We start from the raw sequence: 19,802 nt of genomic DNA on the forward strand, positions 1-19,802 counted from the left end.
GTGAGAGCAATTTAAATATAACATCATCGTATGTATCTTTCACCCCACTTCGATTTATTTTATTTAAATAAAAACCAACTTAAATTCATTGATGGTATTCCAAATTACTCTGACTGATGTCTCTCTCACTCGGTCTCCAAGTGTACTCCACCAACTTTGACGTTGAATTGCATGTGACCTTTAATTGCCACTCGTGGCAGCAAAATGGAATACAAAAACAAAAGAAAAGAGAAATACTTTTTCCGACTGTCATTGTGTATTTTGGTCATGGTAAATAGAAAAACAACCTAAGTAAATTGTTTACTTTGCCATTCTGTGTCAGTTGGACGTAGTCACTGGGTTGTCACACTTTTTGCTTTGACCTCGCCCAGATAAGCAAATCTTGTTGTGATGCTTTTATTACATTTAATTTTTTCCGTTTTATTTTTCTCTGGGCTCTTTTACTCCCATGATATGGCGGGGAGGTGGTTATTTTTTCTAGTGCCTCAGGGAGGGATTAGATTTCAGCAACAATGTCCAGGAAGTTTTGTCAACACGTTTTGAGGTATGCCCAAAGGTATGTTTACCAAAAACTTTAGTTTTTTTACATTAAATAAGATTATTAATGACATTAGAGGTGCAAAGAGGAAACCAAAATAAACAATCATGATCGTAAAGAATGAAAATTGAGTTAAGTGATTAGAATGCTAGATTAATTATTGTGTGAAATATGCTTATAACGAAGGATATGACGAGATAAACCACCACATAAACTAATCATACGGTGCTATGGCATAAATAATGTCATTTCAAAAAATTTTATGTTATCGAGTATATATAAAGGCTTTGGTTCTCAGTTATCTCATAGCTTCTTAAAATGTAGTATATTCCAAATTCGATGTAGCCTAGAACTGATGTAGACATTTAATTAATTACTCCTTCCAACCATAATCATGTAGTTTTTTTTAGTTGTTATTGTCAAATGTATGTTCCATAGACTAATGTCATTTGTCTACAACACCCCTACGGCGTATGAGTAATGAACCTCGTCTACACGCAGATATATTATTACGTATGCAACACCATGTTCCCCAACTAAGCATAATCACATAATCCTCTATCCCATATTTTTCCATTGTTTGTGTTTTCTTTTATGCTTCCATGCCACCCAATGACACATCACATTCTTATGGCCAAAATACTTACGAATTTAATTCCAGATCTAAACGAAACTTATGATTAAAAGCCTTAATTAACAATGAGGTTCGATGAAAGTGTTTCTGCAAAGAGAGAGAGAAAGAGAAAAAGTAAAGCTTGAAATTAATAAACTGAATTAATGGAAGACATTTAATACTCGACTAAATGAATGAGAATTTTATTAAGTGTAAATAAGTGGAAAGAATCTGTTTTGCGATTAAGTTTGGGAAGGAGGAGGAGAGAGGGAGAGAGAGAAGGGATAATGTCAAAGCTTTCCACTTGATTGAGAAGCGCAATGACACACAATGTTCAAGAGTTTTTAGACATTTTTTGTTTAATTAACAAAATTAAATTATTTATTTATTAATTTGCAAAGCAAGTAGTGTAGCAGTCTTTACTAATATTGGCTAATTATTGGGATATTAATCAACTTTTGAAGATTTTTTGTTGTGAAATTGAAAAGTCTGTGTTACCAAAAATGACTTACAATAGTTTATGGAAGCTCTTATGGAAGGAAGGAATTTCATTAGTTTATCTTTAAATTAATATCAACATTACAAATGTTGGTCTGTGAAAATTCTAATATGAAGATCCCACAGCAAAGTAGTTAAGCCCTGTTGACCTTTGACATTTTTTAATTATTATTTAAATTATTTTTTAATTATTATTTAAGTTATCGTATAGTTTGCAAATAATTTATAAGAAAAAAAAATCACTATTACATCGTTGGAGCAATGCAAAAATGTTTAAAATACACTATTGAAAAATTAAAAATTGTTATTTTATCATTAATGAAGTTTTGAATTTTACAATTTCTGCCAAAAATTTAGGTTTGGAGATTTTAAAGCGCCACATATAGAAATAACAGTTTTATATGCGGAAATTGCAAAATATCGATGGTCTCATAAACGACATTTCCAATAGGGGACGTTCTATTATTTTTGCTATTGGTAACTTAAAAGATTAGCAAGAGATAAAGTAAGAGAAAACTAAAATTCTATTTTTCCTCATATTTGTATTCATTCTCCCATAGTATGGAGGGAAGTTTGTCATTCCGTTTGTAACACCTTGAAATATACATTTTAGAAAACATTCTATGTCGATTTAGCTATGTCCTCCGTCTGGGGAAATAACTCTAGCTTCCGAACGAATTGAAGCAGGTTGATAAAATTTTACTCAAATGTGTGTTTGGTCTGCAGGACTTTGGTATTGAACATTGCCATAAAGATCCACGTTTAGGTATACCTCCTATATATGTTCATCCCTATATTCTTCACTTTAATAGTTCTAGCGACATAATTTACCGGAATTGTTTCAAATCTCGTATTTGAATTTTTTAATAGATACTACAGCCTGTGACAGAAAATTAACTATACAGGTCAACGTCTTCGTATAGAGCGTAATATTTGTTTCTATTTTTTCTTAAATTTCCATATTCGTTCGGAATGTTGGCGGGCGTTTTTTATATTTTTTAATCTTCACCTTGAAAAGGAGGGTATACTAACTTTGACATTCCGTTTATAATGTCCCGAAAAATTTTCGTAGACCGTATATTCATAATCAGCATAAGTCGATTAAACAATGTCTGTCCGTTTGTTGAAAACACGATGCAGCCCACATTATTCGACGCAGATCTCAAAAATTTGGCAGAACCATTTGTATTGTGTATTGTATGATTGGTATTAAAAATCAGATATTTTGGCCCAAGTTTTTTAATGGTCGCCATATAACGGTACCTCCCGATGTTCGGTATTTTGATGTTTTTCGCCACATTTTCCCACGAATTTGTATAAAAAATTGTATTTGTAGGTCATAATGGGTTCTAGCTGCTGTGGCGAAATATTGTATGTATAGCCCCCATATAACGGTACCTCCCAATATGTGGTATTTTGATGATTTTTACCAAATTTTCACAGATTTGTCTAAAATATGGTATTTGATGGTCATAATGGATTCGAATTAGACGGCCGACTGAGCTTTTGCTCTTGAGCTGCCATGCTTAATATAAACATAAAATTCATACGAATCGAAGACAGTACCTAAATTGGGCTTGAATATTGAAACTCTCAGTATGAGTGTATACTAACCGGTACGTAATCCCACAAAAATGTCAGAAATGAGTCGTGCTTGTGTTTGTGGATGCCGTGTGAAACAGTCAGCATGAAGGCCACCGGACAAGGTCAAATTAATAAAGGTCTAGAAACGTGGCCATCTTCTGCTGGCCTATTAATTTCCCTGTCAGTTTCCATAAAACATTAAAGTAGTTGATAAAATTCAGTTTAAGCTTCAATCCATTTGTCCTTATAATTAATATTTCAAAAATAAAACGAATACCGGTATTTGGTCCTATGGCCACCGCAGGGTATTGGTGGCAAGAGATTCATGAATATTTACATTTCAATTGGAATATTTTAAATAATTTCAATATTTATATTGTTTTTATTTTTGTTTTGTAAATATATTTGCTTTGCCATTATTTTTGCTGGCAAGGCTGTTTTTAGCTTCTGCTGCGACACAGCCACAGCTGAAGTGGGTTGGAGGTTTGGGCTGACGCTTGGCTGGCTCTTTTTATTTGTAAATAGTAATGTAAACCATTCATTTCATTTGAGTAATTGAAATTTAATTGATAAACAGAATGAAAGCTTTGGAAAACCGCTTTCCATTAAAATGTTTCACTTGAGAGCACTCAAATCGACAATGCCGACAAATAAAAAGAAACAAGAAATGAGTTCGTATTCATTCCCAACCACATGCACACACACAGACGCACAGTCTCACACACACACAGTCATACAGAGAAACTCGCAAACGAGGTAACTATAAATAAGAGACTTGCTAAAAGAGAAGTGCAAATAAATAGCAAACATTTGCCGTGAGGGGAGGGGGTCCAAGGGCGGCTGGGACGATTGTACTTCTCCCTGACATCCTTGCCCTTTTAAAATTGCTAAAGACTTGAACTACACAGTTAAACAAGAAAGTAAATAATTTCAAAGGTATGAATTTTAAATTGAAATACAAATACAACAACAACATCGTAACTTGGTGAAATTTTGAAGTGAAATTCTGGCTGTAACAATCATTACCGTGCAGCGCACACCTTGAGATGTGAGTGGCAAAAATATATTCGTTTCCAATGTTTTATATATAAATTAATTATTGTTGGTTTCGCTATGCCCGTTGTTGTATTCTATGGCCGATATTCCGCCTGGCTCTGGACAAAAATTCCTGTCATTGTTTTATTACAGCAACAACGATAACAACAACAACAACCACAATGAAGAAAAACCTACAATTGTTTTCCTCAACATGCTCATTAAACAAATTAAAATGTTGACTGTTCTCATTTGTAACAATTTCTTTTTTTGTTTCTCCTTTGTACAACTTCCGTTGCCACCACATCGCTGTGCCTGCCTAGATACGTCGTTGTATTATTGTCATGTTGTTATCTGCCGATGCTGGATTCCACTGAATGCGTGGGTAGGTGTTACAATGGATGAAAATTACACACCTTTGCAATTACGCAGGCATAGTTGTTGTTGTTGTTGCTTCTTCTGTTGCCTTGAGAACTTTATTTCGAGACCATTCTAATCTCTTTAAATTGAATTTTAATACATTTTTGTTTTTCGAAGATTTTTTTTTTAAAAAAAAAAAACCATTTTATTATTATTTGTTTTTAATCATTTCGGTTTGCATTAAAAATAGAATGATTTTTAAGGGCAACTGTTGTTACCCCGAAAAATGATGTATATCATAGTGTTTTTTTGTATCCAATAGTAAGCCGAACAGATTTTTAAATGTCTGTCTGAAAAGCATCAAAATTGTATTCCGTTTTTTAAGAAAATCCAAAATTTGGAAATAAGATTTTCATAAAGCGAGCATTGCTCAGTTTTGTATCGATCTTGAGAATGAAATACTTTTAAATTACTTAAAGACAACTTGCAAACTTTCTATTGGTATACCGACATTTGATGATTTATTTATTTATCCCATTTGGGAGGGATTCATCCATAAAAATTGGACCTACATAATATTAGACAAATATTGCAATACCTCGTTACGCAGGCATCGGATTAATGATTTTATTTAACCATTCACATCCACAATTTTTGGCCTGCTGCTATAAAATTAAAAACATTTCAAGTCCCTTTGTGAGGAGGCTCACTATGAGTGAGCTGATAAATCCCATATCCAAAACCCACACCAGATCTAAAATTGGATTGATATTGAAATTTCGACCATTTTTTCACTTGATTTACATGCTAAGTGTACAAAAATTGGATAAAGATAAGATACTTCGATTGATTTGTCATATTTTATCATGGTCTATTGTTTTTGAAAAACGTTGACCTTTGTAAGGGAGGAACTAGAAGGAGTGAAACGGTTTCAAGAACGTTTTTATATGAAGCTACCAAATGAGAGTTCAAGTTGTGAAAATACTTTCGATTAGAAAACGCACATAACCATTAAAAATACTTCAGTTTTAAATAGTGACTAAATTCTTCAAAAACTTTTTTTAAAACTTCTAATATCAACAAATGGCTGATAAAGTCCAAACAAAAATGTAACGAAAATTAGCGCGTTATTCATAAATCCTTTATTTCAAAGAACAATTGACTAACGAGCAATTAATATATAGTCGTAAGTCAAAAGGTTAGATTAGGTTAGGTTGAAAAGAAGGACGAGAAAATCCCCACATATCCTGGTGGATATGCACTTAAACCTGTATAGACCTGTTGTGCGCTCTAGACTAAAAGTTATTTAAGAATACCGCAGTTTATAATCTATTATACAGGGTAAGATGAAAAAATTGAAATCAACTTCAGATTGCTGTCATTTCTAAGCCCCTCGTCCGACAGCTGTTAAAATTATTCCAGTGACAGCTCATTATATTGTTTACGAACGTACAAAAGCATTTTGTTGAGAATTTTCCAGAAAAAAGCTGAAATGTGCACCTTCGGTTGGCCACCAGAAGGCAAGCGCCGCCCATGGTGATTGTGTGGGCCGCCATAACAGCTGATGATCGTTTTTCGCTCATATTAAGCGAACGTGGTATCAGAATAAATGCCGAATATTATCGGAAAAATATTCTGGAGGGTGTATTAAAGCCTTGGGTACCCAAACAACTTGGTCGCAGACCTTGGACATTCCAACAGGACTAAGAACGCGCCACACAAGCATGGTTACAAAATGAGGATCCTCGCTTCATTTCCAGCGCATAATGGCCACAAAAATTTCCGAATACCAATCCTATTGTGTTTGGAGTATTTTGGAAAGCAAGGTTGGCACTAAAAAAGCGCTTCGCCGGGAATGGGTCAAAATAACGCAGAGCAACATTCGGGCCGCGTGTGACGGTTTCATTGGCCGTTGTTGAAGGCCATAATTCGTGCCAAAGGTGAATAATTCCAACAAATCTAGGCTTATTCTAAAATTTGATGCTATTTCCGAAATTTTGTGCGTTCATTCAATAAAATTAAAAAAAGGAAAAATTACGGCCTTTAACTTTGTCGCAGTTTTTTTTATCTCACCCTTCATGCATTTCTACAGTTGCCTCAACAAAATTCCTTAACTGTTTTATGACATTTACCTTGATCGGATTAAGGTCTGGTAAGGAGTATTCTCTTAAGAATTTGGATCTGATTTTTGCAAACGCTGCCCATTGACAGAGAAAATATTCCAACGTTGCATTATCTTCTGCGCATGCCCTTTATATGCTGTTATCTGCAAATCCTCGATACAAAAGACTCATAGGCCCAGGTGCCCTGCGAGGATGGCTATTAGCCCACTGATCTCTTTCTCACCTAGTTATAAGAGATTTTTCGTTTTTACCCCATTTGATGTCTCCCCATAGGATTTCTATTGTTTTCACTACGTTAGCATTGTTCCATAGGGATACGTGGGCGTTTTTCCCATGTATTTAACTCTAGACGTGATGCATTTTGCAGCATTGGATTGCACAAGTTCACTGTTGCTGATTCCCTGCCTGTTTTGTCAAGAGAGTTCGCTATCTCGTTACCTCTAGACCCCGCATGGCCCGGGTTATAGGTCAAAAGGTACCGATAGGAGTAGTTGACGATTTTTAAGGCATATCAGTTATATGGCTGCCATATTAAGATAATCACTTGATGTCGACATAAACTTGAAGGAGTGATAAGTAACTGAGAATTAAAATATCGAAATTCCTATTCCTATAATGAAAGACATTAGATTTTTAATAAATTTTTGTCAGAAACCCATTGGTATGAAAAGTGTTTGCGTTTTTTATACCCTACACCACACTGTGGTGAGGGTATTATGTGCATTTATTTGTAACATGGAGAAGGACGCGAGTTAGACCAATAACCAAATTGAGCTTAGAAACAAGTTTGCCAAATTTGGTGGAAATCGGTTCAGATATAGCTATAGCTCCAATATAGTCTTTATCTGATTTGTTAAATTTTTCCTCTACCGTAATATACAGTGGAAGAAGAAAGTTTATCAAGTGTATTTGGTGAAAATCGGTTAAAATATAGCTATAGGTCTCATATATATGTTTCAATGGATATAGTATTTAACTCTCTCACACCCGTAAAATACTCCCTGCAATAATGAAATTTGGTGCCAACTATCATATAAATACCTCTGTCAAATTTTATAGAGATTCAGAATTTTATAGATTTCATGTTTATTGTGCGCTAAAGGTGCAATATCAGCATCATAAAGTCGGCGCAGCCCGACTTAGGCCTTTCTTCACTGGTTTAAAGTTGTCGTTGGGTTGGATTCTAGTGACCATTCTATTAATAGGCCGAAACAGACAAGTTACAGAAACGCAAAGTGAGTTTTAGGAATTATTTTTTTATTGCATTAGAGAAACAGTTATTTAACACTTTATATATTTGGTTTATAATATAACTGATACCAATCGAAAAAAAACTTACATATTATTTACAAAAAAATTCCAATTTTGATAAAAATATATCTCCCCGCAACTTAGAACAACCTTCCCCATTGTTTGGCAAAGAATATTTTATACCCGACTTAATTACAAAATAACAACACCATCATCGTCTTCTTGCCTTGAGAAAATATCATCTTTTCCACACAATTAAGTACGCACTTCGCATCATTATAAAGAAACAGCTCATCGTCATTTTTAATAGGCCATCGCGAACACTGAACCATTTCTGCCAGAGCACTCACACACACACATAATGTACTAAACATTTATGGTAATGACCTATACTTGGAGTAAAGACTCCTCTTCCACGAAAAAGCAAAGAAGTCGTCTATGTTCCACTACCCTCGAATAGATGAGCCATAGGTGATGGTTTTTTTTTTGCGCAAGATTTATATGGGTCCCTTATGACCTCTTTATATATTGAAATGACTTACCAAAATAATGCTTCATCTCTACAGTTTTCTCATTACATTAACGTTCTAGATGCTTTCTCAGTCGGTCGGTGGCTCGCTCGCTCGCTCGCCTGAAGAAACATGCTCAACAACGAATGACATAAATTTGAATAAGGTCACATCATTTGGATTTGTTAATGATAATAGTTGTCATTAGTATTCATTTGAAATTGATAAATGTCACAAGTTTTTCGTTTTCCTTTGTTTTTGTGCACAAATGGAGAGAAAGAAGAAGTAGATTTACTTTCCTACTTTTTTTTGCAGAGGTGGATGGGTGGGACTGCTCGACCAAGGGGGGGCAGACAATGAAGAAAAAATGAATTAACAAAAATACTTTATGTAATTTATGTACAAATTCCGAAGAATTTATGGGACATTTGAACCAAAAGGCCATGGCTAATAGATGAATCTGCATCCATAAATCTCACACAAGGGAAGGACGAAGATAGCACCCAAGGAGATTTTAAGATTGAAGCTATTTTATGGCCAACGATTACCACAAATAAATATTGAAATTTTATGAAAATTTTCTTGAATATTAAAAAGATATCGTTTTCAGTTCTCGTTGTTGTTTTTTTGTGACTTCCGACCAGGGTGAGAGAGTGAGTGTGTGTGAGTGAGTGTATTTGCAATTCTATTTTAATGGAATACTAAGCACTTTGGGTACTTCATCATCAAGCCACACTAATGGAATAACCGCAGAAATGGAATCGTCCGTTGCTTGCCGTGATGGCAATGGTGGTGATGGTGGTGGTGGTTTATTGCCATTGTTCTCCTTCGCCATTGTTCTAGCAATCAATGACCGGCCGGCCGGCTGGCTGCCTGGCTGGATGGCTGTCCTATACTTGCTACAATATTTGAAAAATGAATTTTATAGCTCAAGGCATTGCTTATAAATTGTTGTTGGCCGAAGCATCGCTGGTTGTAGTCGTTTGCTCCTCTAATACATGTCCTAGTTGAATTAGTGGCAATACACCAAAAAGGAATTATTTAAAATTTTCATAAAAACTAATGTTATGGGATTTCGGTTTTCGGGTTTCGTTTGTTTGCAGCACCGTTTTGTGCTTTTGATAATTTTTTATGGTTGCCCTTAAGTGATAATTGGTTAGAATGAATGCTAAAACTTCCAAACTGCAGTGCATAGTTTCGCAATGGCTTGGGCTTGGCTGGCTATTCGGTTGGCATTTGAATAACAGGCTCGGCATTGGCTTAACATTTGGATAAAACGGGATGAATGCTGACAATGTGCCAGAAAATGTTGCAACTTTGGAAATTTGTTAGCAAAACAATTGTTGTCTTGACTGTTGTATGAAAATGTATGCATTGCTGATGGGCAAAAACAATGACGGTAAGGTGGAAGACATCGATAATATATGTGGCACAGTGGTCGACAAAGGGGAAAAATGAGAGTGAATTGTTCCTTTTATGCCGGAGAAAAAAAAGGAAGAAGTGTTCTCATATTAAAGATTTCCGCTTCACCGAGCGTATAAAGATACCTTTTTATACCCTCAACCATATGGCTAGATACGACCAAAACGTGACTCATCGAAATAACGGTTTTAGCATAGGATTTCTTTGGGCCAAATACGTTTCAGAACCCTTATGGTCGATCTAGCGATGTATGTCCGTCTGTCTGTTTGGCTGGTGCGCGCGATAACTATCGGAAGGATTATAATCGAGTTCAAAGATAGCCTTAAACATTGCAAATACAAATATTTGCATCAGTTGTAGGTCAGGTGCGAAAATGGGCAATGTTGGTCCACTCCATCATGTACCTCCCTTTTTGAAGAATTTTAACCCTTATAAAATTTAATGTAAGAGCCTGATTGTCTTCAATTTACACACAACACAACATTTTGTTTAACCAAAAAATGGAATATATCGTTCCTCTCCTTCTGGTTTCTCCCTCACAAAGGATCAAAGAATAACAAAAACGATCATAAAATCCGAAATAAGCATCCGATTCTCTTAATATTTCACAAATCCAATTTTTTTTCTAACACAAGATCTGCTGTGAAGGTGGTATATATCGCTCCATTCCCTCGGGTACCTTCCACATAAACGGTCAAAATTTGGAATACCCATGAAGCACCTAAAACGCGAAATTATTACTCACTTCCATTCAGACTTGGCATATCTCAATATTTGTATCAGCTTAAGATCTGTTATAAAGATGGTAGAGATCGGAATATTCCTTCTGATACTTCCCCCACAAAGGGTCAACATTTTGAATAACAAAATAACATCCGATTCCAATCAGACTTAGTGCATCTCAATATTTAGATCTTTTATAAAGATGGTAGATATCGCACTATTACTTCTTGTACCTTCCACACATAGGGCTCAACATAAGGCATAAGACTCATTATGAAAAACAAAACGCTCCAAGAAACTAACCCTCTTAAAATTTCACAAATACAAACATTTTTGCTAACACAATTTCTGTTGTGAAGCTGATATATATCTGCGAACCCCGTCCGGTACCTCATCCACAAAGGGTCGCAATTTTCAATACTTTTATCTGTCATAACTTAAGAAACAATTCACTTTACATATTGCTAAATATTTCTCCCAACCTCAAATCTGAGATGAATATAGAACTTATCGTAATTGTTGCAAAATGTTCAGGCTTCATCCCTTTTTTGTTGTTTTTATAAAAACATCGTAATATACGAAAATATTACTCGATTATTTGTTTTTCAAGGATATATATTAACAGCTTGAAAACTGCATTAAAATTTGATCTGCGTCATACGGTTGGTTAAGTGACTCATTGGCCGTATTTGGGAATGATGGTTTCAAAGGCGGTGCCTTTATGCGTACTTATTTTCTATCGAATTTTTGTGAGAACGTAACACCGAACTTTAAACCACAACAAATAAAGTTCGACATTTTTAATTTTTTAAAAACGTTTCACATCAAAGTATCTGTTTACATGAAAATATATGTATACAATTTTGTGAAATCCAACAGCCAAACTTTTTTGTAATTCCTTGAATTTTAATTTCACAAAGAGACACCGGATATGCGAATGTCTGGTAACTTTTTGCCCTGTCATTGTGCTTAAGATTTTTTTTTTTTTTTTTTTTTTTGTAGAAAAATTTAATAAAGATTATTTCTCTTTGAGTGTATATTTCCATACTTAACTACAAATCCCTTTTAAATGCCAGGGACAAAAATTAATTTCATAAAAACAATAAAACCAAAAGCAAAAAAAAAAATCCTCTGAATATTTTTGCCACTGTGTCGTGTGTCGCGATGACAAGAATGCAACAGAAATACAAGCCCAGACACAATGAAACAATCCCCAGTCATACAACTCGCAAGTCCATGCAATGCTGCACAATTACGAGTGGTATCCGGCTACAATGGAAATGCAACTGATATAGTCGGAAAAAAAGAACCCAAACGCAGCGAAGAAGCCTAACCCCAAGGACTTCAACAAAAAAATATTATCAACAATGGCAATGCCTTGCTGGCACATTCGGGGAGTTGGGCTGACAGCCAACGACACACAAACACACACTCACACACAGACATACATGGTGTTCAGGCATTCAGAAAGATGCCTACAGCACTTGAAAGTATGCAAAATATTTGAGTTTTTCATTTGCAATGCAGTGAGTTCGGTTGAGGCCGTTGTTGGTTTTATGTATTTCGGTGCTTTTGGATACGCACCAGCAGTCAGCCTCTGTCGCTCTCTGTCTCTCTTCTTCACTGTTTCACTACGGTTTCAGAAACAATGATATTTGGCTTTGATCTTGTGAAAACATTTGATTCGACACATGGATGCTTCTCTCGTTCCCCGCTACAGTTCGCCACAAACAACAACAATAACGCCACATTGTGACCCTCTGCCTATGCTATGCAGGTATTCTCCATTGAAATAGAATATCACATCGAATCGGTTTGGCTGTTGTTGTTATAAGTTACAACTATGGCAACGGTGTGCCCATATAACACCTTCAATGATTTTTTGCGGCTGAACGTAGGGGAAAACCGGCGGGTTTGTGGTACAAAGCCTATAGTAACACGTTCAAAAATTGATTGCAAAAAAGTCCCACTGCTCTATTCGACAGAGAGGACATTAATTAAGGAAGTATTATAATTAAAAATCGATTTATGAAAGAGTTAAGAGATGGAATCGGAGAAAACCATTAGCAAACAACAACTATGACGAATTGATAACAAAATTTTAATTCATTAATTTTCGGATTTTTTAACTAATCATTGTAGTATCATTTAGAGCCCGCATAGTAACTACAACTGCAGTTGGAAGTCATTTTGTGGAGCAAACCTTAACATTTTAATACCAAATGTACAAACATTTTTTGAAAAACCATCATTTACGAGAAGTGAGACCGGCTCGTGTGTACATGCCTGAATGAAAGTCATATTCAATTTCTCATTATTTTAGTATCACCTCGAAATATTTATCTAAACTTTATCACCATAAATTTTGAAATGGATTCTAGGCATTCTGCTTTATAAAATCAAGTTCGAGTCTGCATCATGATGGTTGCTATAGAAGATGGGCCTAATCGGTCCAGGTTTAGGCACAGTCTCATTGTTATTGGACCTCCCGATTTTCAAGATTTTTAAAGTTTCACGTATCGGATTCTAATAAGTTGCAATTTCTATTTCCAAAAAAAAAAAAAAAAAAAAAAATAATAATAATAATAATAATAATAATAATAATAATAATAATAATAATAATAATAATAATAAAATAAAATAAAAAAATGTGCGACCACTGGGCGCACACAGCACTGATATTCAGAATTAACAAGTAAAGAAGCATTAAGTTCGGCCAACATATAATACCCTCCACCTTTGTCTCCGTGGAAAAATTTGGCAAAAATCCCCAAAATACTTAGTATCAGGAGGTACGGTACCTCCTGATACTCATGATGGCTATACGAAAATCTGGATCTATATATACAATGTTTCGCCAATGGAGCTGGAATCAATTATGACCTACGAATGCCAATTTTTAGACAAATCCGTGGAAAAATGTGCAAAAATCCCCAAAATACCGAGTATCAGGAGGTACCGTTACAAGATGGCTATACGAAAATCTGGATCTGTATATACAATGTTTCGCCAATGGAACTAGAATCAATTATGACCTACGAATGCCAATTTTTAGACAAATCCATCTCATCTCATTTTCAATACCAACAACCCTAGACACAATACTGCCGATTTTTGACAAATGTCCCAAACCTCAAATTTAAGGAATTGTTATTAAGAAAATGTTATTAAGGTTTTCAGATGGTGAAGGGTATAGAAAGTTCCATTCAGCCTCCTTTTTTCTCTTGTTCCATCATAAATCGCAATGCATGAGACCCAATATTCGCTGCACCAAATTTATTAGTCAAACATTGATACAGCCTTCATGGAAATGACGACGACCACTGCTGACTAATGGGGCAAACCGTACGTTTTCATCAGATATTTTATTCAATAGGCTCTCCACTGATACACTTTTTTTTTTTAAATGGACTTTCCATTAAAATGCTTCACTAGACTCAAATTATTCCATGCCAGCCGTGTGTGTGTGTGTGCTATGGCAGCACATAACGGCATAAATCAACCGAGCTCTTATATAATATTTGCCTCGATAGCCATGGCACTGTCGTCTGCGCCTATGGGAAAGGATGCTAGAAGGAACACAGCGAAGAGAGGACAAACTTAATACGATAATATCGGCAAACCATTATATTAATGTGGCCGTTTATATGGCCATGGCATAACACCTGAAGCATCACGGCAAAACGTGAAAGGAATTTCGATAAAAATCCAATCCAATCACATGGAGTACGGAGAGTCGAGCAAACAGGCAAAATATAAATTTCGAAAAAACACACACAAACACATGTGAACAGCCAGCCAGCCAACCAGCCGACACATTGTGATGTCCAAATGTTGTTTGGTTGATGCAACATGCTGTGTGCTCTGGCCCGGCAAGAACCAAATCATAAAAAATGTAAGCACCCCCATCAAGAACTGTTGATTATGTCTACTAAAATTAAAATGCCCGTCCTAGCAGGACAGAATATAACAAAGAAGTGATTATTCCAATGGATGACATTATTTGATGTTATGAATGTCTCTATGTAGGAAACTTGGTAGCTAGGCTAGGCTGGCGGGCGGGCGGATAGGTTGGTGGGTAGGTGCTCATGTTAATATCTCCATGGCTACTTGAAAATTTGGCACGGCAGGGCACGGCTCACGTAGCGAATATTATCTTTTGTTTTCAAGCAGCTACAATTATTCGGATTATGTATTATTTGTGATGTGATGTCTAGCATAAATTCATGGAAAGCATCTCATAATAAAAATAATAATAATAATTGTGAATTCACCGAAAAATGTATTAAATTAATGTTGGATTTCTGGAGGACTTTGCCATTCTGGCTGTTTGTGATTTTCGAGTTGAAAGTTAAATTAGTCAAAGCATCGAAAGTATTTTGTCGAAATTGTGAATATGGAAAATTGGGTAATTTAAGAAAAAAAAGCTTTGAAGTTTGAGGGGTTTAATGAGAAAATATTATCTTTGATGTGTCCTACCAAGGAGAGAACAAAATTTAAAATCGAGTAAAAAGGCATATAAAATGGGAAGCCTTTGTAAGAACAGTTCTTAGAGACAGTTTACCAGCGAACATCAGTTAAACCTTTAGTAAAAACTGTATTAAAAAATGGATCTATACTTGCAGTTTTTGCGAAGAGATTTCACACATTTAGAGACAGAAAAACAACGAACGAAATTTGAGCCTTGACAAAAATGTTTAAAACGACAAAAATTCCGATTAAAATATTTTTACAAAGTGTTACAAACAGAATGTCAAAGTCAATATGTCCCCCCAAACAATGGTGAAGTATGTAAAGAGAATTTCGAAATGGATTTAATTTTCAGATCAAAATATTGGCAAATCTGTATTGCCCACATTTGGACCTGACCAAATTTTAATAAACAGGGTGAGATGAAAAAACTGCAACCAACTTCAGACTACTTTCATTACTAAACCACTCGTCCGACAGTTTTTAAAATTATTTCAGTGATAGCTCATTATATTGTTTACAAGCGTACAAAAACATTTTGGTGAGAATTTTCCAGAAAAAAGTTATTCGTGATGGAATTCCAACGTGGTATTGTGATTTCTTTATATTTGGCTGGAAAATCACAAGTGGCTATCGTTAGAGTACTCCAGCATTTAAATGTGAATAAATCTTTTGTGTCCCGTGCCAACGTTCGTAAACGTGATGCTGGAAGCGTACCCCGACGTCAAGGAAGTGTACGGAAGAAAACAGAAACATCAGCAGAAATGGTTCGAAAAGTAAAGAAGCGAAAAATGGCTCGTGAGCTGAACATATCGCAATAATCCGTTCGGCAAATATTTAAAAATGAGCTCGGGGTAAAACCATTGAAATTTCAAGAAGTACAAGAATTGAGACCGCGACAGAAAGAAAATAGACTCAAAAGAGCTAAAGAGTTGCTTCGCTTGACCGAAAGTGGTGAACTGCCGAATTTGGTTTTCTCCGATGAAAAAACATTCGTTGTGTTTACATGCCAAAGAGGTCAGTGCAAATGTGCACCTTCGGTTGGCCACCAGAACTCAAGCGCCGGCCATGGTGATGGTGTGGTCCGCCATAACAGCCGATGGTCGTTCTCCGCTCGTATTAATCGACCGTGGCATCAGAAAAAATGCCGAATATTATCGCGAAAATATTCTGGAGGAAAATATTACGCAAACATTTTGGCCGCAGACCTTGGACATTCTAATAGGACTCAGAACCATCGCACTCATCACGCGCCACCCAAGAATGGTTACAAAATGTGGTTAATCGGTGTCTGGAGTATTTTGGAAAGCAAGGTTGGCACTAAAAAATACCAAAGTGCCGATAACCTCAAGCAAGCGGTTCGCCGGGAATGGGCCAAAATACCGCAGAGCAACATTCGGGCAGCGTGTGGCGGTTTTATTTACCGCTATAATTCGTGCCAAAGGTGGCCAATTCGAACAAATCTAAACTTATTGTGAAATTTGATGCTATTTCCGACATTTTTTGTTTTCATTCAATAAAATTTAAAAAGGAATGTAAAAATTATGGCTTTTGACTTTGTTGCAGTTTTTTTTATCTCACTCTGCATATGATGTATATTTTGTACATTTTAGATAGGTTAAACCTCTGATACTTTAACGATGGAAAAAACATGATATAATATTTTTCGATTTGAGTTGAGGCATTAAAAATACAGTCCAATCTTCATAGTTTTTGAATTGCCATAATTTTTGTCATATTTTTATGACATTCGAATTATTTTAGCTTCATATGCTTAAGACCCAAAAATGCTGCATTTCCAAAATATTACCAAATAATTACATTTTACAATCTGCAAGATGTTGATGATGATGACGATAAAAGATAAGCATAGTTGTTTTTTTTTACAAACCATTTAAGCCTGCTTTGACTTGATCAAATCCCAGCTATTTTGTTCTGGAACAATACTAATTCTTTCTCTTAAAGCTTAATATTAATTCCCAATATCCCAAAGGAATTTCTTTTTTACAAAATCTATGTGCAATAGAAGAGAATTAAGATACCATAACAATCGTTTGGGGGGTGTTGTCGAGGGTGGAAGCCAACATATTTCTGTTCGCCTGTGGGGTTGCCATTTCATTTTGCATCCATTTTAAATACCATCCTGATAGTTTATGGACTTGTGTGATGCGATGCCAAATACGAATGGATTTGCATAAAGCTCTGAACTTTCATTGGTCTAAATAATTCAATTGTCGTTTTTAATTTTCAATTTAAGAGATTATGCATGACCTCAACACAGGCTCAGGCGAAGGCTCATCTGGGCAAATGCATATGCGAACACAAATATCCGAATGTTTATCCACAGGCAAGCAACCTTTTCGCCTCCTAGCCTTTGTTTGGCACACAGCAACACTGTCACCCATACATATGATTGCAACTTTAAACTTTGTCGTCCTGATGAGGTTGGCATGGTTGAGGGTGTCTGTGTCGGTTTGAACACTGGGAGGGGGTGTTTAGAGTGTAAAATATTCTTTTTTGGGCATGTTGCCAAAAAATGTTTTACAAACTAAAAACAATAGTTTTCCGGTTCTTTTTTGTTGTTGTTCTTCTCGTTCTTCTTCAACTTGGCTACCACAATGGAAATGTTTGTGTCCAACTGAGAAATATGTCATGTAAATGTTTCATGTTTCAAGCTAGGTTTTTTCTTTCTTTTCTCAGGTATTAGGCTAAAGCCTCTCGCTTGGTTTTTTTTTGTTTTTGTTGTTCGGTTTGCATATAAAATCAAGCAGTTGGATAATTACTGGTATATGAATATTATTGGTGTTGTTGTATCTTTGGTTGCATGCACATAGGTGGGCATTTATGTATGAACGTGTGAAGATATAGCAGGTACACGACTATTTCCAACAGATAATAAGTGAAAAGTCGTTTATCGGCCTTTATTTAAGTGTGTGCGTGCGTGTGAGTGTGTGTGTGTGGATACACATGTGGACAAAGGCATTTGACTCAAACACATTATGAAAGAAATGTTATCCTTTTTGGTTTCGAAAATTGCTATCCTCTGTGCACACTCAATTCACTTTGAATGTCTTGGGGGCTATTAAATTCCAAAAAGTGCATCCATGAATATCTCTACTCAAAGGCATTTATGACATCTCTGCTCACAAAGTGTTGCATGCAATAATTTTTTCATTTCATTGAAATTCTATGTCTTGGGTCACTTTAATTCAAAAGAACAAAACATTTCATGTGTGTGTGTGCGAGTGTGTGGGTGTGTGCGCAAGAATGAAAGAGTGCGTAAATGTATCCGTAATTATACGAGAGCACTTTAATACTCGGTACATTGTTAATGAATGCTTTTGCATGATTTTTATAGATAATGACAATGGTCTTCAATTATTTCCACATAGCCGAAAGCAAAGCCTTTTAAATTATGATATGAAAATAGTTTCGGTAAAAATTAGCAGTTTACCATTAACATTTTACCCTTAACCATTAACATGCTATATTAAGTTTGTCATTCCATTTGTAACACCTCGAAATATACATTTTAGACCCCGCAGTGCATATATTTTTTTGATCAGCATATAATTCTATGTCAAGTTAGCAATGCCCGTCCGTCTGTGGGAATTACTCTAGCTTCCGAACGAAATGAAGTAGGCTACTTTCGGTATTTTTGAGATTTTAACAGAATGTTCAACGGATTTTATTTATTTATTTATTTTTTTTTTTTTTTGAAAATTGCCAAATTCGACCCAGATGGTGGAGGATATTCAAAGTTCGGCCCGGCCGTACTTACAGCTTTTTATCTTGTTATTAATGATTTGTGGTACCAAAATGACTTTGTAATATTTACTTTAATTCATCTTTTTATACCCTCAGGTATGAACTCCTAGGCTCGAGTTACCGGTGTCCGTCTGTTCTTTTGAACTATGAGCGCGATAACTTTCGAAGGAATTATCCGATAGCGTTCAAACTTTGTAAATCGTTATATTATTATTAAACTTAGGTCGAGTTGGGAGATGTGCAATATCGGTTTACTACTTCAGACACCTCCCCAACAAAAGTTAATACTTTTCACATTTCAGTGTAAGTTTAGCTGCGTAAATGAAAAATGTTAAACAAGAGTCAGATTGTCCAAGTTTAGATCTGGAAGGATAATAAGATTGAACGTATCACTTCCTCTAATATCTCCCCCAATATGTGTAAAAATTTTGAATTGCGCAAAGGAATACGAAATGTCCATCCGATTCTTTTCAAACTTGGTAAATCCCAATATTTCAACTTCCACAAGGTCTAGTGTGAAGTTGTGATATATCGGTCCGCTTCTTTTGCTTTCTCCCCCACACAGGATAAACATTTTGAATAAAATACATAAAATGCAAAATAGGCATCCGATTTATTCTAAGCTTCAAATATTCCACTAACACAGGATCTGGTGTGAAGATTGTACTTTCCCCACAAGGGGTCAAAATATGGAATTTATCAGCCTGCTTCCTCAGGTACCTTCTTCACAAGGGGTGAACATTCTGCTGAGCTGAGTTCTGTTGGAATGTCCAAGGTCTGTGGCCAAAATGTTTGGGTGCCCAAGGCTTTAATACATCCTCCAGAATATTTTCGCGATAATATTCGCATTTGTTCTGAGGACCATGGTTGATTAATTCGAGCGAAGAGCGACCATCGGATGTTATGGC

At 35.6% G+C, this 19,802-nt stretch overlaps 1 protein-coding gene across 1 annotated transcript in view; it reads right to left on the reverse strand.

The window, feature by feature from the left end:
• LOC101891938 (disintegrin and metalloproteinase domain-containing protein unc-71) overlaps nucleotides 1-19,802 on the reverse strand; it is a gene marked incomplete in the record, with an annotated part of 263,600 nt that overhangs the window by 96,007 nt on the left and 147,791 nt on the right. Inside the window, 1 exon segment of the mRNA XM_059121629.1 lies at nucleotides 1,186-1,259. Within this exon segment, the coding sequence (XP_058977612.1) occupies nucleotides 1,186-1,259 (74 nt within the window).

The sequence above is a fragment of the Musca domestica genome, unplaced genomic scaffold, assembly GCF_030504385.1.
Source record: "Musca domestica strain aabys unplaced genomic scaffold, Musca_domestica.polishedcontigs.V.1.1 2, whole genome shotgun sequence".
Classification (NCBI taxonomy): Eukaryota; Metazoa; Arthropoda; class Insecta; order Diptera; family Muscidae; genus Musca; species Musca domestica.